The sequence below is a fragment of the Gymnogyps californianus genome, chromosome 11 (genome assembly GCF_018139145.2).
Source record: "Gymnogyps californianus isolate 813 chromosome 11, ASM1813914v2, whole genome shotgun sequence".
NCBI lineage: Eukaryota > Metazoa > Chordata > Aves > Accipitriformes > Cathartidae > Gymnogyps > Gymnogyps californianus.
This window is the reverse complement of record NC_059481.1, coordinates 3,584,053-3,611,447: the sequence shown is the minus strand read 5'-3', so window position 1 is coordinate 3,611,447 and position 27,395 is coordinate 3,584,053. Positions and strand designations below refer to the sequence as shown.

Here is a 27,395-nt window from a genome sequence, read left to right as displayed (position 1 = left end):
GTGTCTGGTAGCTCCCTCCTCCTGCCAGGTTTTACAGAAGGTTTTCCACAACATCCAAACTTCAGCTATACCCACATATGCTCAGCCATGAAGACATTTTGGAACAAAGGACTGTGTCTTGTGCTGTTCTGTCATGTAAAACTGATGCTTTGTTTTGAAAGAGCCTCCAACCACGGTATCCTACAGATCAAGTAGACCTCTTAGAGGCATACTAAAGAATCCTGTTCTTCCTTATGCATCTCTATGCCTCCTCCAGCAACACCAAGCAGAGACTACTGTGATAGCCGAGAAGACAGACTTTGAAAAACTGAGGGAGAGTTTGTGCCTGGTTTCTTAGGGACATAATACTTTGGCAGTCTCCCTGTGTTCCTGTCTGTCCCACCGCTATTGGAACTTGGATTCTTTTCTCATTTTCTCGCCAATCACAAGCCTCACCAAACAAACAAAAACAGGTTGTAGGGATATTTCAGAAAGCAAAAGCAGATTCAGCTAATGCTACATTTCATCCCAGAATCCCCTTTTGAGGAATGAGACTTTATTCAATTAAACTGTGCAACTTCTACCTGCAGAAGTTTTATGAGCGCAGTTCAGGTTACGGTCAGCTGGAACAGCTCAAAACAGACAGTCTGAAAAAACCCAAAAAGATCAAACTCAGAATTGAAACCTTAGCTTTGGCTTATAGGAAGAATAAAAAGAGAGATGGTGAAAGTTAAGTGTCACATTTTCTTTGTAAATACACTGTGGTTTGAAGTGAGGAGGCATCCTACTTCAGCATGTTGTACTGGAGGTCTCTGGCCTGTTACATCCAATCTCACTTCGTAAGCATCACATGCAGAATATTCCCAATTCAAATATTAAATCTGGTAAAAGCACTTTGTCTCCATGTAATAACCACTCAGGTTTCTTAGAGAGAGACTGAGTGTTCTCGTTGGCAAGGTAACCTCATTCTCATCCTCAAAATTCGTATCCCTAATTCAGGGGCAGTCCCCAGCTCTGTAGGAATATGCATTAGGATGATTCTTTGGATGATGTGTGAGAGAGACTTTCAGAGGAACAAATACTAGCTAAACTCAAATGAAGAGAACAAAATTCCTCTGCTTGTTCCAAAATCCTTCCATTTATAAAATCAAGGATCTAGCAAAATTTGATTTCTAAACAAACATGGCATGTAAATATGTCAGGTGAACAGGGCAAAGGGAGAATAATATGATGGCAAGAAGATATTATGGAGCTTAGATTTGCAAAGTTTTCCAGAACACGAAGCAGCTCATACATTTAGTCTCTACAAAAACACATCCTAGCAAAAGCACAGCTCATCTCAAGGGAAGTGGATGGGTGACAGAACAAGCAAAATTACATTGCTGGTATAAACAAGCCAGACTTCTCAGAGGTGCACTATGAAACAACAGGAGGCAACAGTCACAAGTTCCAGCAAGCGAAAGTCTGACGAGATGAAAATTTCACAGTAGTGGTGGTTAAGCAGTGAAATGGGCCCACAGAGGTGGTGGAAGAATTTCCACCCTGGAGATAGTCAGAGCTCAAAAAGGTCCAGGGCAATGTGATCCATCTTTGAAGTCAGGCCCGCTTGGAGCAGGAGATGGAAGCAGAGACCTGCCTTGCACCAACCAGGAGGCACAAATAATCCTGTTCAAAGTGATCCTATCTAAACCATTTGGCAAGGTGTATTTCTTTTGCTATGTATTATAAGTTATTTTGAGTATGCAGCATTTCCAACTACAAGCTATCCTTTCCTCCTCCGTCTTAAAAAAAAAAACGCCTGAGCTTGCTAGAAGTAACGAGAAAAACCTCTCAGAAGGTGAACACTGATCTCACTGTTGCTTTTAAGGTAGAAGTTATTCTTGTTATAACATGTATATTATATGTATATATAAATATACCTTCTCTATACAGAGGGTAGTACCCCACGTAAAGTGCTTTGTGCCCTTCTTACAAGAAGAAAACTCACATTAAAGGGTAATTCCACAAGAATTTGGTCCTTAAAGCAGAATCCTTTGTGCTGCACAAATGCTGCTCACATGGATGTGTACCAACATCTCTGTATGGACGCATAAGGCAATACTTGTTCATGAAGAATGTTATTTTACCAGCCCCTCTGATCTAGCAAAGCAAAAAGGAAGAAGTTGAAAAAACAATCCGAAAGGAATTCACTATAAGTAAAGAAAAAGTTAAATTGTTTTGAGAAAGCCAGTAATAAACCTTTCTTTTGATAGTAACAACAGTAGAAAAACATGACTGAGCAATGTTAAACATTAGGCATAATCACTTACCTAGCTGAAGTAGGATTCAGCTGATCAGTATTTCTGGCATTTCAGGTTTGCAAAAAGCACAAATGCTACAAATGCTTTTACCAGTTCCCTGTTCCTCTTTCTACCTATCGAAGTAGGACTATGTGGCAAAATATCTGAGTACATGTTTTCTCAAACAGGTGGAGTGTTACAGTGCTAACTGAGACTAAACAACTACTTTGTCTGAACTGTGTAAGTTATGTTTTGTCTGGAAATTACAACAACTACACTTTAATATTTCAGACTGTTTACAATAATAAACATGCAAATAATTTAGAAAAGTTTTGCTTTTTAAAGATTTTTTAAAAGCTCTTTCAGATGTTCACTGTTGACTTGCTACAGTTTTGCATATCTACTCAGAAAAAAATTATAAAACAATTGGTGATGTTTCTAAATGAGCAAATAGGCAGAATATTTGCTAAAATATGCTGAAGGAATCTAAACTGTTGCCTTCTGTAATGCTAAACAACTCATTATATTACTAAAGAAGGGACATTTTGTACAGAGACAGACCTGCTGGAGCTGGTATATTTTGGACAAAGGTCCAATCGTTTGAGATAAACTAAAAATGCCATGATTTTTCACAAAACATAGCAGTGTCTTTGCAAATGCCAGTCTGAAGAGCTGTTGCCTATGTGCATACCCCCCGTAGTCACAATCAGGTAAGATTTTTTTTTTTTTTGCAAAGCATATCTAAACTTCTGTCTAAAGTTTCTATGAACTTGAAGCCATTGTCAGACTTCACTTCACAAACTAATTGCATTGCCTCAGACAAACAGAAACCAGTATTTGTGTAAGTCTAAGTCTGTAAAACACATACCCTGCTTTCTTTCCAGAATTGCAGTATTCAAAGAGTCCTTTCTGAGAAGTGGAAACCTCTTCAGCACTGCAAGCATTGCCTACTTGACTAATGAATATGCAATACTTGCAAATGAATAGTGATTTCCTTTGAATTAATGGGATGGAGAAAGCAAGTGTGTTGGTAAAACATAAAAAAGATGTCAGAGAAATAAAAAGCATCTTTCTGCAGGTGCCTGAAGTTATGACAAGAAGGGGAGATAGAAACCCAAATCTTTTCATTTTCTCTTTCACAAAGTGGTTATACTTCTTTCCAAAGAACTACCAGATATGTTTGTGTTAATCAAGCCTCCTGTGACATTGCACTTTCCCACAGTTTCTCTTCCCCTTTTTTTGTCTTTGAAACGCTTTCAGGGGTAAAGGTAGCTAACCACGTTTAAACACATACCAAGCACAAAAAGACCCCACATTTCTGTGATACGAACAATTATTTTAGGATATACAGAGCATAATGATGTTAATTTTAGAGGAAATCCTTCAGGTTCTTCATAATTATGGTGAAGACTATGATTATCTTTCTCTTGGGTAAAACATCAGGGACTGGGTCCACCTTTCAGTGAAGGCCTCTATTGGAAACCGCTATGAAATGCTAGATATTGGTTAAGAACGTAGTCTCTGCAATTAATCTTTATGTTAGTTGTCAATTTTACTGAAGCAAAATGCCAGCAGGACTGTCTTGCACTGTGAAACAGTGCTTTTGGAAGGATGTTCAAATAGTTCCTTCTAAAAGAAGCAAAGGGAGGATGTTTCAGAGCCGAACAGGGTTGATGTAGGGTCTGGAGCATATTGGATCAGCTTTCAGCCAGCAGCCATAGATGGGTTCAGAGGAGTTGTAACAAATCAAGCCGGATGCTCGGAGGCTGCCATTTCTGTTTCCATGGGAACAGAGATTGGCTCCTCACAGAAGGCAAGGTGATTTAAAAATTTTTAAATTGGCACGATTGTGGATAATTTGAAAGCTCGTAACATTTCTCGCATTGAAATACCGATAGCCATTTGTATGGAAATAGAAACGGCAGGTGCAGCTAACCAGCTAAAACGCTTGTATATTTTAGCTGTGGTTTTCCTCTCGAAGTGGTTTCATTGCTGTTGGTGTCTCTAGGCTTTAGGACTCAGTAAGACACCAGAGGCTGGACTGTTTTAATTTTGAACGTGACTGTATTACAGCAATCGTTGTGAAGCCGTATCTCTTAGATGTAATTGTTATAGAGGCTTTGAAGTCTCTGTAGAAGTGCCTTCTTTCTCCATTTTCATTTCACAGACAATGATTCCAAGGGACCACAATGTACCTGAGGAGTTTTGAAAAATGCAACCAGCTTAATACCTGAATCATCTGAGTATTCAGCATCTCTTTATATACTGCCTTAATACTTTTCATAGACTCCCTCATCCTGTTTCTATGTAGACTAAAAGTTTTACTGTCTACTCCATCAGACTACCCAAACCCAGAAACATTCACTGTGAAGAATGTCTTGCTTGAAGCCCCGGATGAGTGCAGCCCTGTTTGTAGACGCTGTTTTCATACTTTAACTACTGTCAGGTCCAAATCCCTAATAAAAAGCTTTGCTCAAAGCAGTATATAGTTAATAAAAATGAAATGAAACTTCCGTTCTGATGCACGTCAAAATTTGAGGGTTTTTAATATGAACTTGTTTTTTAAAAAATCATACTTTTCATCACTTTCCACTACAGAACAGATTCAAATGATACATTCTGCTGCCAAACAATTTAATTACTGGGAAAAAAAAAACCAAAACAAAACTCCTGCCTGGAGACTGATTCTTGGCCTTATCAAACAGAAAACTTGATTTTTAACCTTTCTGAGCAGCAGTGGGAAGGGAGCTGCAGTGGCTGTCGGGGAAGCGTTCCACTATTGACACTTCCGAATTTCTGAGTGGAGCTGTATGCAAAGATGAGACGAAAAGCCACGTTAAAAGGGTGAGGAAGGGGAGATGAAAGGCGCTGCAGGTTTCTAAAGCATCCAGCCTGTCAATAATCAAATAAATGAACAAGTGGCCGATCGCTTGTCATTGCCACCCTAGTCCCACTCACTACAATGACAATAGTCTAAACCCCTTGCCTACTGAAAATGCTTCTGTTTGGCACAAATGTATCTATATAACTATTTTGTAGGGGAAAATTTCATGAAGTTCAACGTGGTTTCAGTAGATGGCATTATAGCAGTTAGTAGCGTAGCAAGGTTCATTGATTTTGCTCCCCTTCTCTCAGCCCCACAGAGCTCCCTCCCGGGCTCAGCCTTTCCAGCCTTCGTACTACTCAGGCCACTCACATAAAAATATTAACCCAATCATGAGACACAGCATTTAAGAACTGGATGCCATCTTGTCTTGTTCCTATTTAGAGGATGGTTTTAGGAAGATTTCTTCTCCAAGTGCAGCATTCATCATGAGAGTTTTACAAAAGACTCGCAAGACTATCCTGATCCATTGTGTTGGGAAAGGGACAAAGACGAGTTTCTGGAGTGGTCAGGAGGCTAGTGTGTCTTCTAAGTAAGACAGCTATTGGGAACTGCTGTTTCTGGGCACTATTTCAAGCTCTGCTAAACAATACAAGCTTACAGCAAGTAATTGCATCCTACAAACCAGCAGTCGTAGTAGACCAGCTCAGTATAAATTAATAGATGCCCACTGCAAGGTATTTAGGTATTCTTTGGTGCTTTGGCTTACGGGAGAAAGGGAAAATAATCCTATACCAGTTTTCTTGAACCCAGTCACGGCCAGTGCAGCAGGGAGGTACACCCAAGGCTCTGCAGAGCGCTATTTACCAGCTGCAGAGATACGCTGGTATACCTTGGCCAAGCAGAGGTGGTGCTGCTGCGTGCAGAGGAAATAAGCAGCATGGGGTTACGGATTCTGTGCCCGATGCCGGCATGGCTGGCTGATGACGCATTGCTCACACCTCGGCAGCTGTGAAACACAACTACCTGGAGAAGACTCCCTCATCAGCATCCCACTAACCCCGTCCCAGGCCTTCACCTCTAGCACTAACATATTTGCCAGGACTGTTTGCTATATGTTTCAGTTTCTTCAGCTGCAAAATTGAGATAATTTTCTCCCTCTTCCAGAGCCCTGCAAAGCCTGACTACGCCTGCAAGGCACAGCACCCTCTGGACGTAATCCAGCAACACTGGGACGCGTGAACAGTGATGGTTCCAAATCAAGTGTCTGCCCAACAGCTCTGCTTCATCAGAGCCAGGGGCTATGACTCACACCAGCTAATTTCCGACAGCTCATCAAAATACCTGAACTAGGAACACGGGCCTAGGCTCTTCGGCGGCCAACGGTAAGAGATAAACTCATCCACAGCGCAAAGCTAACTGCCCGTGCTTATGGTATATACAGAGGCATCCCTGGCTGCTCCTAAGGGAGGTGACTGTGCTACACCAGTACTGTTGGGTGGGACAGACGCAGGCACAGAGCTCAGTGTGAGATTCAATCAAATAATTGGCTTTTTGGTTGGAGGCCAAACTAAAAACAATAAGGAAGTAGCATATCCTTTTGGAGGGCCAAAATGAACTCGATGCATTTTTATGAACCCCAACAGCAAGCAGCAAAGCTATCCGTTTCAAAACAAAGCTGTAATTTGGAAATAGTAAGAGGAAACATTTAGTTTTAGAAAGACTGAGATAAAACATTCTTAAAAAGATTCTTTTTTTTTGCTTACAGATCAAGTGTTATGACTAGTGCCCATGCCCTCAAAATACATTTTTTGAGGGAATTTTCCATTCTGGAAGAAAGCTGCACTCGTTCCTCCTCAGCACCCTCTGCGAGTGAATCCTCACATTTCTCTTTCTCCCCCTCTCACACAATGATGCTTTTTTCCTGCTGCTCATGACAATCAAAGCAGTTTCACCCCTCTGGCCCTGCAAACTCTCTCTTTTGCCCTCCTTTGCTTGCACTTCATTTTCCCTTTCAAAGTCTCTGCACATTCCCTGTCTTCCTCAGACCACCAGGAAGGAAACTTGCCAGTTCTCTAAAATACCAGCTACAAATTGCTCATGGAGTGACTGCTGGTAACTCTAGCCACCAACTGCTGCAGATCTCTCTGAGCAGATCTCTCTGAGCAGATCTCTCTGAGCAGATCTCTGTGCCCCGCTGGAGCTCAGTGAAGTTGTGAGACTTCCTCACCACTAAAAAATCTGCCCATGTGGCTGGTGCTGCAGGAACAGTAAGAAAAAAGCAACACCCAGGCATCAGGAGCAACGTTAATTAGTTATAGCTAAGTAAGTCCTGATGTGTTCTTGGTGTGGAAGGACACATTTTTGCATAGGCAACCACGGCAGGAGTTTTTTTCTTTTCTTTTTTTCCTACCCTCTGAAAATGCCAGTGAGTATTTAAAAACACATATTTAAGAATTCTTAAAACATCCTAAGGAGGTGAACAGAGGCAACCTCACCTGTAGGACAGGTATTTTGAAGAGGGTTTCATGGAAGCATTAGACATATTACCTTATTATCAATTATTTGCAGCTGCATTGTAACAGATCAGTTAGCTTATTTAACTAGCTGTCTGAAATACCTGATATCAGCAGTGCGCTGGGTGTAGTGCTGGGCACACTGCTGGTTCAGATGTCTGTGAAGCTTCACTTCAGGTCCTGGTGCTAATAAATTCTTAGCTCTCTTATCACAAGTTTTTTCAAGAGTTCGGATTTTACTTCTATATTTCACATATCTTGCTTATTCATATAAACATTTACATGAGGGCATGCAAATCAGAAATTTTCTCTATATAGAAATACAGGTATCTAAAAGTGTGCAGACACCTGCACACTTTACAGTGTTCTTAATTTAACCAGAGTCTTGAAAAGCCTTTTCAGTTGCAAAATGCAACTTTGAGCTACGCTTCCCATCTGCAAATACACGGGCCTCTGCTAACCCCAGAAGATACTGGAGAAATGTGGCACATACATTTCTTTGGCTTCTTTTTCTTTGTAAGACCACAGCATTATATGATAGTTTGACTCTAATTTCCTCCACAGCTTATCTCTCTGTATTGTGCTGGTTTCCTTTGCATTTTAATTGCCTTCTCTCCTCCTGTAGCTGATCAAATCATATCACTGAATTTTACTTCTTTTTTTTTCTTCTCTTTTTTTTTTTAATTTGCCAGCCGCTCACATGCATACACGGCAAGGAGCAGCCTGACATCATTTGACATCGCCTTGCTTCCTCATTTCAATATTAACTGTTTACCAGAAGAGAAACAGGTTTGGGGTTAGGGTGCTGAGTGCATGCATGTCTCTGTGTGTGAGCAAGAGCTTTTTTCCCCTCTGTCCCTTCACAGCCATAGGTCATTACGCTGAGCTGCCTGAAACTGCCCAATGCTATTTTTCACCAGCTTGACTTCAGAAGAGACAGGTCTGTGGATGTGCTTCACTTTCTGCTTTGGCTGGGGTATAGCAACAAGGCTCAGTGCTGTGGCTGCTGCTGCTCTCAGCCGAGAACGAACTTGCTGAAGGATTCCTCCCCCTCCACAGAGTGATAATAATGACACAGCTGCAGTTTAAAGATGCGTTTTGGGTAAGTGAGCATTTCCTATGTGTTTCTTATATTCAATATATCTGTATTTAAAAATCTTTTAAAATACAGCTTAGTTCTATATATAGTTTAAAACTAATTTAATCCTGTTCTGTGTTCTAAATCTAGTTTAGTAAAAAACCAAATTTGTCTGCAAGCAAAACCATACTGTTTGGTAGTATAAGTGTTTGATCCTAGGCAGAAGGATGCATTGTAAACAATATATCCAGTTCACATAAAATGATTGACATTCCCAGTTCCTGTGCTAGGGCCAGAAACTGCTTTTGAAAGGGACGTGGGTTTGTCTGTCTCATAGTCCTAAGAGCATTTGCTTGCAGTGAGTGTCCTCAGTTTTAGGAGTGGCTCTCCTGAGCAGGTGAACTGTTACTAATTACAGTCTGAATTCTCTCATGTTTGCTTGTAGAGCAAAGCCAGCCAGCTGCATGCAAAATGCTATTGCTCACCCACCTGCAGAGTCTATGCCTGTTTTAGGTGCAGAAGGGCATGCACGAGGCATGTAGGCACGCAGGAGTCATACAGCAGCACAGGTAGAAAGAATTAACAGTGACACTCGAGAACTAAGCCCGAACACTCACAACTGGCTTAAAAACAGTGAATCCTAAAACAAGCAGATATGCTCCATTCTTCTTATTTGACTTTTGGTTGAAGAATCTTTTGGTGTCTTGTTTTCAAGCTCTTTCTCTGCAGTTACAAGGTAAAAAGACCCTAGTCATTTCTCTCTCAAGGGTAATCTGAGGTTCTCTTGCAATTACTTCTGGAGTGGAGGTTTTAAGGAAAAAAAATCACCCAACAACAAAATTCTAACATTGCAAAGTTGGGTAAACAGGGTGTTATGTGGTTGCCTCTTGTCTGGGCAATCATTTTTCCAGCATCTAGGATTGACTTAAAGAAAGACATGAAGGCATATGAATTCTTCCTGCCATCTTCCTATCAGGCCAAGTAGAACAGCCCCTTCACGGTGTATTTGCTGCTTATGCTTTCTTTCTATCCATCCGCCCTTCAGGGTAAACCCTCTCTTGGTATAAAATAGAAGCACAGACACAAGAACACATTTCAGTGAACCACCTTCCTCCCAGCACTTCCAGGAAGCCCTCCCCACCCCCATTCTAGCACCAGATTTGAACAGTTTAAAAAAAAGTAATGAGGAAATACAAAAGTTAATTTTGATGTTAACCCTAACTGTGCCCGACCACACCTACACGAGATTCTCTGTGCCTCCTCTTTTATACAGCTACTAACTGCATAGTCCAATGCACAAGGTAGGACACAACTGCAAGCCAGTGCTACCCTGGGAGCTTCAGCTTTTGCATTTCTGGACTTCCTTTGAAAACGTGCCATCTGACTTTTAGAACTGGTACATTTGGTATATTTACTTTTCAAGGTCTCGGTCTTGTAAGAATAAATCAGGCATACTCCATGGACTGGAGTAGGGTTAGGGTGATTAACGCCAGTTGACAATTTGGCCAGACCAGTTGTTTACGGCTGTTCTTCCCTAAACTTCTCTCCTGTGCTTAGTCACGTTACCATGACTATAATCCCTGTTTAGCTTTGAAGCTAACACCTTCCTTAAAGGAAAGCATCTTTGTTTTTAATATTGTTTGGCTGGAAACACTGTATCGCCAAGCTTGATTAACAGGGCAGAAACATATCCGGTTGCAGGATGGTAGTTTTAGCTATGCAATAATAAGTCTTCTAAAATGAAAACTTACAGGATATTGCACAATGCGGTAAAAGCCTACAGCTTGCCCCTCAAATCAGCAACTATTTTTGCATTCATAAGGTTCTGTTATGTCCATTAGTGAGAGGGAAATGTATTTGCGCGGTTTGCTTCAGTGAGCAATTATCTCTTTTATTCCATTTGTACCATGAATGGAAACCGTCTTTATGATTAAAACCCAAAAAGTATATTTGCACCATAGTAGATCACTCAATACAGATCCCTGATCTCTAAGACCTGCCTAAGAACACCGCTGCACCCCCTCCCTGTAATTTACCCTGATGAGGTATACCTGAGCAACAACTCCCTGCTCTTACCATCAGTAAACTTGCGGATAAACAGAAGTTTCTTTAGTGCCTGTTGCAATGTAAAACATGTACAGAAACCCTAAAAGCAGCAGATCTTCCCCAACTAGCAGAGAAAGAGCACCATTCATTCCTCCCCAAAGTTCCTCAAACTTCATAAGAACAGGGTGTGCTGCCTTTCAGGATAATGCAAGTTGTTCCTCATAACAGGCGTAAGTTTTAATCTCTCTCTTCCCCTATTAAACGGAGCAGTGACTTAATATCTCTTTTACCTTATTAAATGTAGCAGTGATAGTACTATACTAAAAGTTTCACACTTGTGCTATTTTTTTTAATTTTCTTTGTAGCACAGCCTGGGCTAAAACTAGTATATTTTTTAATTACAATTTTTGGTTTTATATCCTCCACACACTCCGTAATGGTTTAAGGCAAAGTTGCTCAAAGCCTCCACTAAAATGTGCTTCTTAGTAGAAGTTTTCTATCCTCTGATAATGTTTTTTGGAAAATATTAGTGAGATGAAAATACAAATCGGTTTCAATAGCCAGTGCAGGGCAGTTGCTAATAGATTAATATTCTGCTGGGCTGCTGTACAAATGTAACAGATGTTACCTGTTCTCTAGCATCGTATTAGACAGGTAGGTAAATTCCCATGTTAATGGGGAGTATGTCTGCGATACCAGCTGAGTTTCATGTTAACAGGGTTATGTTAATAGGCAGAGATCTGAGCAACATTGATTTTTTTTGTTACAAAAAACCTCTAACCAAGAAAATCTTTCCCCTTCTGTCACAAATACTGAGTCTCGTTCTTAGTCTCATTCTATGTTCTTGTACTCATCGTTTGCTTTTCCTCTGAAATTCTTGTCATTGCCTTTTCCTTCTATTTGGTTTTTCTCCAACACGCTGTTCAACGCTCCAGTTGCAACCTTGTGAAACGCAGCTATTTCTGGCCAAGAGGTAGGTAGGTGCTTACTGGCACCATTTACTGGCTTTGCCTTACCCACCGGGGAAGGGGGAATGAGGAAGACTTTCAAAGGAGGCTTTTGGTTTTGGGGCAGGCTCCAAAGTGCCCAGAGTTGAGTGGGAGCAAATCTATTCCCTCAGGCAGCTTTGAATCAAACTCAAGTGGCCAAGTTAACTCCAAAAATGTGTCATGGGCTCCTAAGGTGCTTAGGATTTAAAAAAAAAATTATGCTTCAAATGTGAACTGCTTGTTCGTTCTCAGCTGTGGGATGAGCTCAGGGCTTGTGGATTCTCACAGCTCAGATTTAAAAGCGTGAGTGAGCTGGAGATATGGGCCAGCAAATATGATGCAGGCTTTGAACATGAGATAGCAAGATTTGCCTCCCTGCCCTGCTGCGAACTTCTCGCTACCACTTTAGTGCCTATGCAGTACTCATGATTATGGTCAGACGCTACAGCAGTGGGAGCCATGGAAGTGCTTAAGATAAAGAGCCTGCTACAAACAAAGATGGTTGCTTAATCTTTCTTGTTTTGACTTCAGGCTATATTCTACATCAGGTTCAATGCAAAGTTGACTTCATAGGTGAACGTTTCAACTGTTACTGTAACTTCTTCACACAATGGTCTATTATAAATGCCAAAAAAGATGTAATTAGTTTCATAAATAATTTAACTGCTAATGAGACTCTTAACTGTGGTACAAGAGTGCAGAGATGATTACAAAAGTCACAGTAAAACTATTTTCTAGACTTACTAGGCAATGTACTGAAGAAATACAATATCAGCTGTTTTACTCAAAAAAGGAAGTCTTTTTTATACCAGGAGCTACCCTGCTTTCCTGTAGAGGTTAAGTTCTCCTGGGCCTGTGAGGAGGAAGTGAGACCGGGCAGGTTTGTCAGGAGGGAGGAACCGGGGCTGGTGAGGGCTCCTGCCAGCCCCTGGCGCCTAAGGCATGGCTGAGCCTGGGCAGGGAAGGACATGGCTGCCAAACCTTTCGCCCTGGCATCTCAGCTTTGCAAGGGGTTCCCCACCGAGTTTCATTTGAATTGGACTGCACCAGTTGCATCTGTATCTACTGACACAAGACAAATTAAAATAAATAATCTCACCGCACACTGGCACACAGACAGGCCAGGCTCTGTTGTCAGTACGTACTGCATCTCTCTGAACTCCAGAAAGCGTGACTAGAGGCAGATGTATGGCTGTGACCCTGCTTACATCCAGGGCAAGTCATCACTGGTGGACATGTGCGGAAATGGGGAATAAAGGGGGAACCAGCTCGGAAAAGTTGAACCGATTGCCCAGCTGGTGTCTGTGTTTGTTGTAAGGTCAGCTTCATCTCCATGTGTCATGGTTTAACCCCAGCCAGCAACTAAGCACCACGCAGCCGCTTCCCCCTCCCCCCTCCCAGTGGGGTGGGGAGGAGGATCAGGAAAAAAGGTAAAACTCATGGGCTGAGATAAGAACTGTTTAATAACTAAAGTAAAATAAAATATAATACCAACTAAGAAAAATATAATAATAATAATAGTAATGAAAAGGAATATAACAAAAAAAAAAAGAGAAATAAAACCCAAGAAAAGACAAGTGATGCACAATGCGATTGCTCACCACCCGCTGACCGATGCCCGAGCAGTGATCCCCCCTCCCAGCCAACTCCCCCCTGTTTATATACTGGGCATGACATTCTATGGTATGGAATAGCTCTTTGGCTAGTTCGGGTCAGCTGCCCTGGCCATGCTCCCTCCCAGCTTCTTGCACACCTGCTTGCTGGCAGAGCATGGGAAACTGAAAATCCTTAACTTAAGATAAGCGCTACTTAGCAACAACTAAAACATCAGAGTGCTATCAACATTATTCTCACACTAAATCCAAAACACAGCACTGTACTAGCTACTAAGAATAAAATTAACTCTATCCCAGCCAAAACCAAGACACCATGGAAGAGGCTGTTCTATTCTTTTTTTAGATGTAATTTCTTCCTACATTCCCCCAGCCGATCTGGGAAGGATGCTTAGCTCACTGGGGCAATGAGAAGCACCCGTGAAGGGGTGTGCAATCTTACAACAGTCATTGAAACCACAGGAAATCACAAGTAGAAAACTCGATTAGTTGTTGTGGCTATGGAAACACTGGTGCTTCACAAATCACTTCTGAGCAGACCACAACAGCTAAAATGAAGCTTAAATGAACTAACACTCCCAGCACAGATACCAATAGCGAGGCAAACATGTCAATGTCTACTTCCATCTCCCGTATTCCTAAAACGGCACCTAGGAGGGTCGGTGAGGGACCAAGTACAGCATATTCGGGGTGGTTCATTTCCTTGGTGATGAGCTCAAATGGAAGGACTAGAGTTTTATGTTTGCAGCTTTTGGTTATATGCTTGTTTATGGCCTGCATGTGGCATATCAGGCTGAGCATCCTCCCTATGAGGAACAAGAGTATCTGGGGAAGGTTTAAACACAGTGGGCTGGTCCTAAAGCTGCAGAAGGCTTTCCAGACCAGGTAGATTAATGGGTTTACGGAAAGCTCATTTTAGGTCAGTGATTGAAATAATTAAACAGTTAAGTAATCATGTTTTATTAAAATTTTCTGATGACCATGCTGCAACTAGGTACCTTATCCAGGGGTTTTGACTGCTTAAATTGGTTGATTGATGAAGTCACTGTGACAATTTTGTTAATATTTTTACACAGTTATATCTGGTTTGTTTTGATTTGTCCTGCTCTGCAAAAGTTGTTTGGTTTTGCTTGGGCTCAGAGAAACAGAGGATTCTTATTTATGCCAACTTTAACTGTGCCACGAGTATGCATTTTAAATATGGAATAGGTGAGTCATCGACTCTCTTTTCACCCGCACGTACACAGACATGTCTACCGAACACCACCTAGAGTTAAATGAGTATTTGTCACACATGGCTTGAAACAGATCCTGTGGATCTGTAACAGCACTTCACGCAAAGGTCAAGGAGGGTGTCCCCTGGTTTGCTAAAGCAGCCTGTTGAGGTGCATTTTCGGATGGTAGAGTCACAGAATAGCTGAGGCTGGAAGGGGCCTCTGGAGATCGTCCAGCCAACCCCCTGCTTGGCGCAGGGTCAGCTACAGCAGTTTGCCCAGCACCGTGTTTTGAGTATCTCCAAAGATGGAGACTTCACAACCTCTTTGGGCAAACTGTTGCAGTATCTCACCACCCTTACAGCAAAAAAACTTCTTATGCTTAAACAGGACTTCTTGTATTTCAATTTGTGCCCATTGCCTCTTGCCCTGTCACTGGGTACCACTGAGAAGTCCTGGCTCTATCTCCCCTACTCCCTCCCACCAGGTATTTATACACATTGAGCCATCTCTTCTGCAGGTTGAGCAATTCCAGCTCTCAGCCTCTCCTCCCACGACAGATTCTCCAGGGTGATCTCAGATTCTCCCTGTGAATCTCATTTCAACATATTTTTTTTCCTTGCAGGACTGGGTGATTCATGACCCATCCCTTTCCTCCCACAAGGCTTGCACTCCCGCAATGCAGCAGCGCAGAGTTGCACTGCTTCTCTTTCTTCAAAGTTTACAGTCACTGACTGGGGACACTGACCTTGCGTTGCTTTGCAGGCACAGTGGAAGACTCTGAATTTCAATCTAGTTACACTCATTGCATACTTGTATGGAAGGCAAATTAGGCTGCTTCATAAACAGGTTTCTTTGTTGTTGTTGTTATTCTTCAGCTCCTTTTAGCTCAAAAAGACCTTTTTTCTGATTTTGTTTTCATGCCATACAGCAGCAAGGTAGATTCTGGCTGGCAGATGGCACAGAAAACACTTGTTTCATCTCCTGTTTAATCTAGGTTTGGTAATAAAACTTTTCTCAGCAGCCACAGTTCAATAACGTACAAAGTTCACTGCGTTGTTCAGTAAGAATTTGGAGATCTGAGGCTGGGAGTAGGTGAGGGCTGGGGGGCACAGCTCTGCATGGGGATCGGTCAATGTTGCTCAGGGTGTCAAGGTTAAGAAAAAAAACATACATTGAAAATATGCATCTAGATCCCAACAGCTTTTCAGTTCCCCAAAGAATTGATCCCTTACTATAAATGGAGTTTAGTATTGCTTCAAAGTGGTGGAAAAACTTCACTGAACAAGACTGAGGAATTGAAAAGTTCCATAGCTCTTGGTAAAACATTCTTGGTGCAACTTCATTTTTGCTTGAAATGAAAGGCAACAGTTATTTACTCTTAGTCTTCAGAATTAAGTGAAAATTGACCACCTCGGGCTAGCTTAGAGATACTAGCTTCTGTTGTTCCATTCAGAGCAAATAAATAAATAAACACAAACTTTTTTTTTTCTTTAAAGTAACAACTTTTCAAACCAAGATGCTATTTGGTGCTGCTCTCAATTTGTCCAGGACTAATTAATTCCTAAAAGGAAAGAAAAATAAAAAATAAAGGGTGGGGACAAAGGAAAAAAGAAAACAGGTGGTCAGCAACACTGAGATCTGAGTCTCATCGCTTCATGCTATTTGCACTAGGTGCTGTAATTACTGAAGGGTTATTAACAAGTCAGGACTGATGAACAGCCCTGGGGGCTGCTGCTCAGCAGGATGGAAATCCCCAGGAGCACCAGAAGGAAAGGAGGCACTTGCCATTGAAAGACCCCGAACACACATTTGGTTAGGACTCATGTTTTTGACAAAATCTTTTTTGCAGGAAAACACAGTTCTACTGGAAGTAGGGGAGCTGTTTTGGAAGATAAAGCTGGGTTTCGACAAAAAAGTTCACATCTGGTGAAGGCTTCCTCTGGAGATGGAGGTTTAAGGGGAAATTTCTAACCAAAGAGGAGAAGAGGAGACCAAACTCATAAAAACCAGCCCTCTGGGGTCCTGGGAGGTCTGCAGGGGGGAGATGTAGTCTGGAACAGGAACTGGAGCTTCTGTTGCCCACAGTCTACCCTACCTGCCGCCTGGAGTCCAGGCGTACCTTCCCTCCACTCCAGGAGATTCATCCAGAAGTAAAAGAGCTAGAGAAAGGAGAGATTAAAATGAAATTCCTCTTCCCTATATACACAGCAGATGGTGGATAGTGTGCCACCTTAGGCAGTGGGATGTCTCAATCAGATCTGCCTGATTCAGAGCAAGTTTCTTCTTTATATCAATGTGAATGTCTTTTTTTGTTGTTTTCTGTTGCTGTTGTTGTCAAGAGGTGAAATGTGGACTTTAAAAATCTTATATAAATTTGCAGGGCAAGAAAACCATCTCCCAGCCTGCTCTAGAAGTGACAGTAGTTCATTTCGTACGAGAGAAGCTCATGAGAACATAAAACACTCCTAAGGCAGATAATGCTGAGGCTCTTTGTGAGTGGAACAAGAATTTTATTCTTGCTGGTTAAAAGACAAGGCGGTTTCGAGTGAACGGACACCTTGTGCGTGACAGTTGGGCTGATGCAACAGTTTTAACAGCTCAAAGGGTTCAAAAGTAGCTATGCTGGTGCAATCCCTTAGTGTGCACCCACTTATGTAGATCTTGCCTATTTCCTATACCCTAGGAGCTTGCAGCAGAAAGGGGGTACATTCAGCTAAATACCTCATTGATGCAGCAATTCCTAAAACCCCCAGAATTATTCAATTTTTAATTATTTTTGTATAAGGCAGGAGAGACATTTATGCAAGTGGGAGCAAACACAAGGAAATGCCTCCCAGAAGGTAATGTAATACTGGCACAGTTGTCCCACCTGGACAAACTGCTTGAATTTACTTAAATGAAACCCCCTCCTTTTAAGACCTTCTAAAAGCCTCCAGTTGATTTTGTTCTGTTGGATTACACAATTCCCCCAGGACTTCGTGATACACCATACTAACAGAGTGTAAGAATATGTTGCATTGTATTGAGTAACAGGATATGTTGAAAACGATGATTTAGGTGGTGAAGTTCTCTTCTAAAATGGAAATGGTAACATGTAGCTATCGGAATAATCCTCACTAAGAAATGAACTAAATCTTTAATTCATTCCCCTTGTACAGCAAGACTCTGGGAAGATTTCCTGAAGCTTTACCCTTCCCTACATGCCAGGAAAGACCACTCACAAAATGCCTGGCTCATCTTATCGGGAAGCAGAGAGCGTGGGTGCAGCAGCATGTTGTATCTAGTGCCTTTTTCAGGACTAACAGGAAACAATTCTAAGTTTTCTAAGACAGGGAGGAGAAAGACACACAGATTTTTTAATGAATTAATGTATCAACTAAGCAGGTCTGGTTCCAGTGGCTCTATATGACCTTCTGAACAATTGTCTCTGTGCCTGAGCAAGTCAGGGTTGTTTCACGTTGCCTCACTCACAGTGGTCTGGGACCTACTCCACAGTGCTTGCAGGAGGAGAGGAGCTCTTTTTTATAAGAGAAGAGACCTGGAAGCAGATAAACTAAAGAGGAATAGAAACAAAAATAAACTCTGACCACTATTCTGTATAAAACAGAAGTATCCTCTACTTTTAATATTCTATTTCTCCTTATTTTACTTCCAGTTTCTCTCGTGTAGCTAGTATTATTCAATAAGAGACTGAAGCAACATCTGATTTCACCATTGACACATTTATCTCTTGGACTCTGGAAGGCACCATGGCAAAACAGTGCTGTGCCTTATGAAAGGCAGGTGCAAATGCTCACATCAGGCCTCTCTGTTGCCTCCCAGGAAGAAGCCACCTTGCTTTATGGATTTAGCTGTTGTCTAAAGTGGCCACATGGAGAAAATATAAAGGGATGCCGCCACCTCAGACCTGTGTCTCATAGCCACATCAAGCTGCAATTTAAAACTAGTGAGGGATTTTGCTTCCTCCTGTCCCATTTCTCACTATCCCCATCACAAAGGTGTTCCAGAAGTTTGTTATATCCAAATTTCCTGAATGGATTCCTAGCTTTTCGTCACACTTTTTCTTGTGATGCGCATCCAGCTGCTGGCCCCTTTCTCCTTTTCCTAGCACAGAAGCATCAGGGGTCTGAACTGCTGCGCAGTAGGAGCATGCCACGTCCTGAAGGTGGTCAGAAAGATCCTGAGACCCTCACCTGCAGGAACTTCAGGTCAAGGCTGAAGTCAGTGAAAACTAGTGGAAATGGGCAAATAAAAGCATGATCTCAACCTTGTAGAATATGTGCAATTCAAGAGAGGGCGCATTGTTTTCCCTGACTGCTTTACAATACAAGACACTTGGAATAAAACAATAAGTGACAGCATCTCAAAATTAAGAGAGATGCTCTTCTACTCAGTACGAAGAAGGTGTTCTTGTGAAAAAGGATGGCACAAGGTTTCCATTTCCTGACTTTGCTCGTGCCCTTTGTAGAAGCTTCCTGAATTGAGGCATTATGAGACGTGGGCAGATGGGCAGTTGAAAGGAGGTGATACCGTGGCATGTCTCTGAAGCTCTATTTCTGCCTTCCAAAAGGCAAAGCTCCTTCCATGTAATGTTTGAAAGAAGCTCAAGGTTCAAAGATCACCGTCACATTCTCTAGTCCTCTGGCTAAAGCTTGGAGGACTGATTTTGTGATTCATCACGTTATGAGATGTAAAAACACTGCTATGCAAAGAATAATAGAACACTTGCACTCTTTACAGAGAGACCAAAAATTAAGCTACAGTTTTTCTTCCCTAGGAAACATTGCGCATTCTCAGAAAATTATTTAATTACATTATTAAGAAGGGAAGCTAAAATGGAGGTAATAAACACAAGCAGAGTCCTTTTATTAGACTGGAATTGAGACTTTCCAAGTCTGTTCCCTGTGTGCCATTTGTCTGCCAGCCAACAAACCACCTGCAAAAGTTAAGGAGGCTTTTGTGCAGCCATCACTTTGTAGCTATGCAAATCATGGGGTGATTAAAACATGGAGAGAGCCAAACAACATGCTGTGACTATAAGAATGCCTAATACATAACACATCAGCAGTCCAGGACACCAGTGAGGAGGGCGAGGGCTCAGGAAGCTGAGGAGCAAATTCTTCTCGTCAGCAGAACTCTAAAACAACCATTTCCTTCTTGGAGAAAACCTGCAACATCACAGAGAGCAAAAGAGCACTGGGAAGCTACTGGTTTGCTCTATGTCACCAATTTTGCAATGCTACCGTGAAGTTTGTGAAATATCAATTTCAATTTATTTCTGAATATTCTAGCTGCTGCAGAATTGAAGTCTGATGAGAATCTCCGCTTTCATTTGAAGTTCTCCAGCCTACCTCGTTACAGGGGGAAGCCCGAGACGGCAATCTAGAAGCTCAGCAATTGGAATGCTACAAACGCAATGGTTTTTTCCTTCTGATTTTTGAAGGTCCCATTCAAGGTTCACATCTATGCTATATCTGGCAATAAATGCTGTTTGCTCCCCATGAAAAAGTACTGCATCGCAGATTTAGGTAACAAAGACTGCAGGGAAATTACAAACTAAGCCTCAAGTTGAAAATGACCAAGTCAACTCCTGAAATCATCGCAAAGAAGTCCCAGGATAGCCACCTACATCCTTAGCAATCATTTATGTTTCTAATGTGCAAAGAGTGAACTCACAAGAAATGACAGAAATGTTATACAGTCAGCTCCAGCCCACCTACTCTTCCTTGCTTTTTTCTGCTTATGTGGAAAAAACATATACTTTTTTAAAAAAGTACTGTTTTTTTAAGTTTGTATAAATTCTGTAGTCAGTTTGATCTTGGAAAGCACAAGCAACCATCGCATTCCCATCCATTCCAACTAGTTCCAGCCAGTAAGAAAAAGCAGCTCTTACACAGTACAGCAGTATGTAGCATGGACATACGCTTTTAAACTCATTAACCAGTTTGTTATCACATGAAAATTTATAGAAAAGGACTCATATCACGCCAAGCATTGGTCAGAGGAGACTGTTTTGGTTAGAGGCTTCCACTGCAATGCCGTTCTGTTCTGGACACCGACAACCTTCCCCCATTTATGTGCTCACCTCTTAATTAGGTTGCATAGCTGGGTTTTCAGCTGCTAACGCATTTCCAGGACAAGGCAGCAGAGGGTCAGTCTGAGAACCTGGGGTTTTGTTTTGAAAAAAGGCTCTTTCATGTCTCACGGGTGTAGAGCAGAACTAGGACAGCATCTCATGTAACAGGAAGTAATACCTAACCGCTTCTTATCACACCAGGGCCACGTAAGGCCCAGGCACCCTTCCTCAATATCACAGCTGAGCTGGAGTGGGGATATAAACAGTCACTTGGACATCAGATACACAAATTAGTGGTGCTTACTGCTATCTCATTTTATTTCACTATTTATTTCAGGATAGCTTGATTGGCGCAGAAAAAGAGCAGTAAACTTCCTAAAACATTTGGTATCATGTGAATATATTCCTAGAAATACTAGGAAATTTTAAAGTATCGCAGGGGAAAAAAAAACACCCAAGCAAAATGAAACACAAAGCAAGTGATTCACTTACAGTGAAAGACCATGACATGATAGAAAATATTCAGCCCAGTCAAAGGTACTTTGAGATTATAAATCACGTTTGACTGTTGGCTATTAAATCTGTTTGCTGCTCGCCTACAGTAAATACTCAGCCCTTGACAGAGCACTTGACAAGGAAACTAGCAGATCAAGAGATCAAGATCTAGAAACACCCTTTTTAAGCAGTGCCGCTACACAGTGGTATGATGCAATGATATAATTCATTGATATCACTCAGCCAGAACAACTTACTTTCAATCCAGGACTGAGACATCATGTGTGATACAACTGTGGATAGAAAGGATTTCTTTCTGACAGTTGAAAAAGATATTGGCAGAATGATGCTTGTTCAAAACTCACTATCCCGTGTTCTCTCTCAGCTTCCTCCTCACACCAGTAGTTATTTCATTTCTGAACCTGGAAAAATGACTCTTAAATTTTTGTTTTACTAAAATTTTCAAGAGCTTACCTTAACTAAACAGGATAAGCTATGATGCAAAAAAGTTTGATTTAAAAAGAATTCCAAAGATACCCATAACAGATTCAGTTTTTCTTCCTTTTTTGAAAATATGTATGAACACTTTATTTAGGTGAGTTAGCAACATTTATCATTTTCAGTCCAAAACCCATCTTGATAATACTTCTGATAAAAGCCTTGGGGAAATATCATTAAGAACAAAGACAAGGAATGCACTTTTATAGTTAAATATTTTCAAACTTAAGAGAAGGTGGGTTTTTTTATTAAGATTTTTTTAATATTTGCAGATAATACATTTCAAATAATTCCTAAATGAAGGATCATTAGGCTAAAAGAATACTTGATAGCTATGCTATAACTGTCAGTGCTTGTACCACTACCGCTTGCAGTCAGGCCCACCTTAGATGTGCAAACCAGTTAACTTGCAGATTTTGATACTATCTTTATCACCACGGTAGCTCAGCTCTATCCTGCCACATACCAAGCAACGCACGCAGTGTCTGCTATGTAGTTATTTGTTTTCCAGCCCTTCTTCCCTGTCAGGGTAGTGTTGTTGCCATGTTGTATCCTGGGGGTTACTCTCCCCGTCTACCACCTAGGACCTAGTTCCTTGCAAAAAGCGAGTGAGCAGGCTTTGCAGCTGGAGGCGCTGGGGAAGAGGCCTTTTTTGCTGACAGCCAGAACTGCAGCTCCCCTGAGCAATGCAGCAAGCTGAGGTGGAGCTGCAGCAGCCCTTACCAAACAGGACATACGACTGCAGCTGCAAAGCACTTCCCTGGGGGAAATGCTAAGCCAGCTTATCCTGCAGGAGCAGGTAGAGGTATGAATTGTGGTATGTAAACTACCTCTAAAAAAAGTTCTGGGTGGGCAAGCCAGGTCCCAGGACAGTTAGAAATGCTCCAAGAAAACCAGCCACAACAGAAGAGCCCACAGTTCCTATAGCACAACCGCAATGACTTGATCAAGTCACGTCACTTTCTGAATATTAGTAGTTGGACATGCAAGGATGTACAACTATGTGAGCACTTTGCACACAAGCCTGGATATTGTTGCTTCAGTTCAGTCCATTGTAATAGCTATTTACTAGAACCATGCTTCTGCAACCAGTAAAGCATTTTAGTCTTTCCTACTTGATATTATTGCAATAGTACCCTCATGACTACACAACATAGACGCTTGCTCTTCAAAAAGCCTTGCAGTACCCTCTGAGCACCCGGCAGCGCAAGGCTCAGAGAAGACATGTGCTGTAAGGCTGATTCTCAGCTAGTTAAAGACACAAGACTTAGCACAAGGTTACTCAGCTTCGTGCCACCGGGAGGTAAGAAGAAACTATGTCACCCCCCAGGTATCTTTGTACTGAACTTTCTACCCTCTGGGCAGGGAACTGACACAATCAGTCTTCCCGCTTGCAGCCTTCGTTACCAAACCAAAATCCTCAGAGCCTCTCCCTCATGGCTGCAGAAACCAGCTCAGAGCCAGCCGTGAATAATCTCTCCCACAATTAACTCCCGATGTTTACCTGCATGATTGCCTATGGAGGAACTTCTACCAGACAGGATGGCGCAGTCCCAAGGCACCTATCTCTTTAGAAAAGTGTTAATGTGAGGGAGCAGCATTGTTAAGCCTCAGAGGAAAGAAGAAATGGAAAGAAGAAAGTGTATCCCAGTGTGCTTACTGTCAACACCTCTGCTTGCAGTCTTCCATGCTTCCTTTCAAGTATTCTAGGAAAAGCTATTCTGGTGAAACTAGAGCATAAAATTTGTGTTTTTCAGTCACATACTCCCTTTCACATTTCTTTCATCTCTGGAGGAACAGTGTTGCTCATTGCACTGGAGGGAAGCAACTTTTGTAAACAGGAAGAGGAGAGGAGATGCTGCCTCTCCATTAGGTGTGATTTTCCCCATGAGAAAAAAAAAACCAGGCTCCGGGGCAGAGACCAACACGCATGGGAAGTATTAATGGAAGAATCTCAGGACAATACAAATCTGCCTGCAACACTGAAATCCCTTTGTCAAGCACTTTCTTACTAGTGATTATAGGTCTGTTGGACAACGCAGATTAACTAATCTTTTTTATTAAAATAACAATGGGCAAATCCTCTTTCACAGCCGTACACGCTTTGACTAAGTGGAATCACTTTCTTGGCAATGAGACAAATTACTGGTGGTGATTTATATCAACCTCTTCCAAGCAACTACCTAGATTTTGTTATAAGCAACTGATGTTTTACACATTTAATGAATATATTTATTATCTAATCAAAGCATTTTTTCTAATTTCTTAAAAAAATGAAATAGTTCTTTGACTACTCATTAGTTCTTACAATCATCACAAAGTCCCAGCTGGAGGTGCCCAAGCACTAGCTGAGTAATGCGACTTTAACAGCCTTTGCAAAACCATTTGACGTGAATGCCAATTATAACACAAAATGGTAAATGGAAAATAGGATAAAGGCAAGACAGCTTATCAAGGCTAGATAGTTGTGTAACATGATACAGTCTTGCTGTCTTGATTGTCTTGACAAAGAAAATGTGAGGTCTGTTATGGTGCTACACAGGAAATCCTTAAGAAACTAGAGAAGAAAAACAAAACAGGACTGAACAGACACGGCAGGAGAACAACAACTGTAAAGTGGGCAAAGACACTGTTCTGGGGGAGACGCTGGTGGCTTGTTCTGAAATGGAAATGCCTGAGCTGGAGGAAGGGATCTTGAGAGCTGGTCTCAGGATTAATTTTATTCAATATATTCTTTGGAGATGTTAGCATAAGACATTAAGAAATGGCTGGAAATAGCTGTTCTTGAAACAAATAGGTAGAATGAAATACTGTAGAGGAGGTATCTGATAACCTTCAAGCCTGGGGTAACAGAAAGCACATAAAATTAAAGTTTCAAAGTGCAAAATGAGAATAAGAGATCAGTAGCAAAAAGGTCCAATACACTCTGGGACCTCGTTAAGTAAAATTGCAGGAGAAGAGAAAATGGCAGGTATATCAATAGATCGTAGCTCAGTTAGGTGCCACTGGTATGATTTGATAGTGGAAGAAGGCAAATACAATCCTCTGATGTACTAGAAGTGTTTCTTAGAGAGCAGACATTAATGCCATGGTACAAAGCATCAGTTAGTCTTTACTGGAGTAGTAGAGCATCATCCTTGTCCAACAGGGATTTGTTCAGCCTTGAACAGGTACTGTAAGAACACATGGGAATCAATGGAATGAAAAATCAGTATCTCAGGAAAGGGCAAAGGAGGTTTGTTTGGATTCAAGAAGAGGTTGAGAGAGGATGCAGTTGTACAACACACGAAAGAAGAAAAAGATATTGAAATGAAAGGGAAATGTTTGTGTAAGTAAACTTAGGCCTAAATGATTTATGGCTACATTGTGGTCAGAAATTAAGAAGCAATGTTGCAGGGTGAGCGACCATAGCAGCTTAAACTTATCTAAACCTGGGCTGTCACTTGGCTACGTTTCCTCTCCCTCCTTGTTGTAGCCTGCGACATGCTAGTGGCACATGCTATTTAGACCACAGCCAGATCTGCTGCCTGGGAGGCTGAGGCAGCCCTGGTTTAGATTTCAGGTGCTGTGGTTTCTGAAATATGGCTTCCACATTCTTCAGGAACACATAGTGAGGACAGCAAAGCAAATTTTGAGATGGATCCCCCCAAATGAATAAAGATTAAATGAGTATCTGTGGTAGGAAGTCCTTTTTAGACCTGCATTTAGCTAGAGCCAAATTCCTCTACAAGGGTCAGCCACAGGGACAAAACCCAGATGAATCTAGCAGGCAGGAACTGATGCCTCCATCAGAGGAGATTCCAGCTCTCCTTCAGATGTGGCTGCAGCGACTCCATTTTTAACAAGTTCAAGTCTTACTTGTGTTAGCAGGCAACAGACAGAAAGCAAAACTATTGAGTAAGACACTGGCTGTTTGCACTTGGCATACACATGCGCACACAAGTGCACAGAATGAATGGTGAAAACACTACTCCCATACCCTGCTTGGTAGAAAGCCTATCTGCTATTACAGATTTCACATTTAAAGAGGTATCTTTCCATATGCATTAAAGGGCTAAAATATTCCTATAGTTATAATAAGCAAAATCTGGCCTTTGCATTTCTAAATTCATTGAAGTAAGGAAGTAGGAAGGCAAAAAAATGGAGCATAGAATCTGTCGTGAGTAGTGGGAAGCAGCACCAACCTGTTCCCTTTGCGTTAGTGCCAGTAAAAATGCCAGTGCATGTCCTGGAGGCAAGCCTGTTTGTAGAGCTCCAACAAGACTGCACTGCTGTGCTACCCAGGGCAGCGTAGCTTATAAAGTATCCTTTAACTCAGACTGCCAGAGTATCTTATTAGACGTGCTGCAAAATTAATTCTCTTGGTCACCAAGGCAGAGTGAACCTTGATGCAGTTTTTAATATGGCATTGCTTCTTCCCCTTGCATTTTTATGGCTTAGAGCAAGACGTCCAAATGGCTGAATCGAGTCCATTATATAGTTTTATCAGGCCCCTAGAAGGGTCGCTGGTCAGCAGGCTGACCCCCGGCACACTGTTGTGTTTGTGTGCATGTTTTTGGGTTGATAATGAGTTGGTGCTGCATTCTCCATTTAGGGAATTTAATAAGTGGTTCTCTCAGATGTACAGAATTTGCCATCCTTTCATTATAGCAACTGCACCAGTTTAAAAGAGGTGGGGGAAGACACTAAGTGAGTTTTAACATTTACTAAACAAAGAGATATGTTGAACAGAAGCAGTAGAGTAACTTTACAGTGTTATTATCACTCTCCATTTGTTGCTTGTGGCAGTATGCCTGACTGCTGGGGTGATACAAACCCCGATGATATTTTCACTTACCTCTGGGCAGCATTTCTGGGACAAGGAAGCTGTGTGCACAGCTATGGGATGTACTTAATTGCATCTGGAAATATACAATCAAAATTTTTGGGCTGTGAGTTGGTTGTGGAGCATCTGACCAGAGTGGTTTCTGCCAGGCGGAGGGAGCAATTTGTGAGAGTTTTTTACAGCTGCAATGCCTTCTGCCATTGGGATGTCCTCAAAAAAAAGGGGGGGGGGGGGGAATTGACAAGTCTATTGCCAGGGTATTGTCAAGAACCTTTCCTGCTTTCCTCTATGAATGGGAAAAACTTGCTTCTTTTCATTTATTTCACAGCAGGATTCCTCCCTGGGATGTGTGTGTGTGTAACTTGCCCTTGGAAACATTAGGAAAACTGATGTTTTGTTTTTGAGATCCTGTTTCTTAAGGGGTGATCATATGCATCAGATGAGCATATGTAATCCTATCATTTTCCTGTGGTGGCACCAGTGATAACAGCAGATCCATTGCACTCTCTCCGTATTCTTTTATCTACATTATTATCTTGCCTGGCTCTGTAGTGCAGACACTTTGCTGGTAAAGGCATTTGTCTATGTCTCTTGTGAACCATTATCCTAGTGTCTTTCCTTTCTCCCCACTGCTGGTGATAAGAGCGTCCATTAGGGAAGAAGGAATTACTGCTGTCAAGAAACCGTAGCATTGGAAATGTTACTACAACCTGTAGGTTTACAAAAATTGTCTGCAGAAATTTATCCTAGCTCTTGAAGAAGCAAAAAAAACCTGCTCCCAGGTCTGCAAATCCCCACAGAAGCCCTAGGGCCTGGGTGACTAGCACCGAGGCTGCCATCGGCCACCACCATTCATCCCTAGAGCTTGCCCTATTCCTCTCCAGTCCCAGCAATAAGGAAGCAAAGCTGCAAGCTCAAGTGTCCAACAGTTGCTTGCCAGAGGATCCTTCCCGAGTCCCA

At 41.8% G+C, this 27,395-nt stretch overlaps 1 protein-coding gene across 1 annotated transcript in view; it reads left to right on the top strand.

The window, feature by feature from the left end:
- Window positions 1-8,606: 8,606 nt before the first annotated feature.
- Window positions 8,607-27,395, top strand: part of PSTPIP1 (proline-serine-threonine phosphatase interacting protein 1) — a 56,472-nt gene continuing 37,683 nt past the window's right edge. Inside the window, exon 1 of the mRNA XM_050903246.1 lies at window positions 8,607-8,700. Within this exon, the coding sequence (XP_050759203.1) occupies window positions 8,668-8,700 (33 nt within the window). The 5' untranslated portion in view covers window positions 8,607-8,667. The remainder of the gene's footprint in view (window positions 8,701-27,395) is intronic.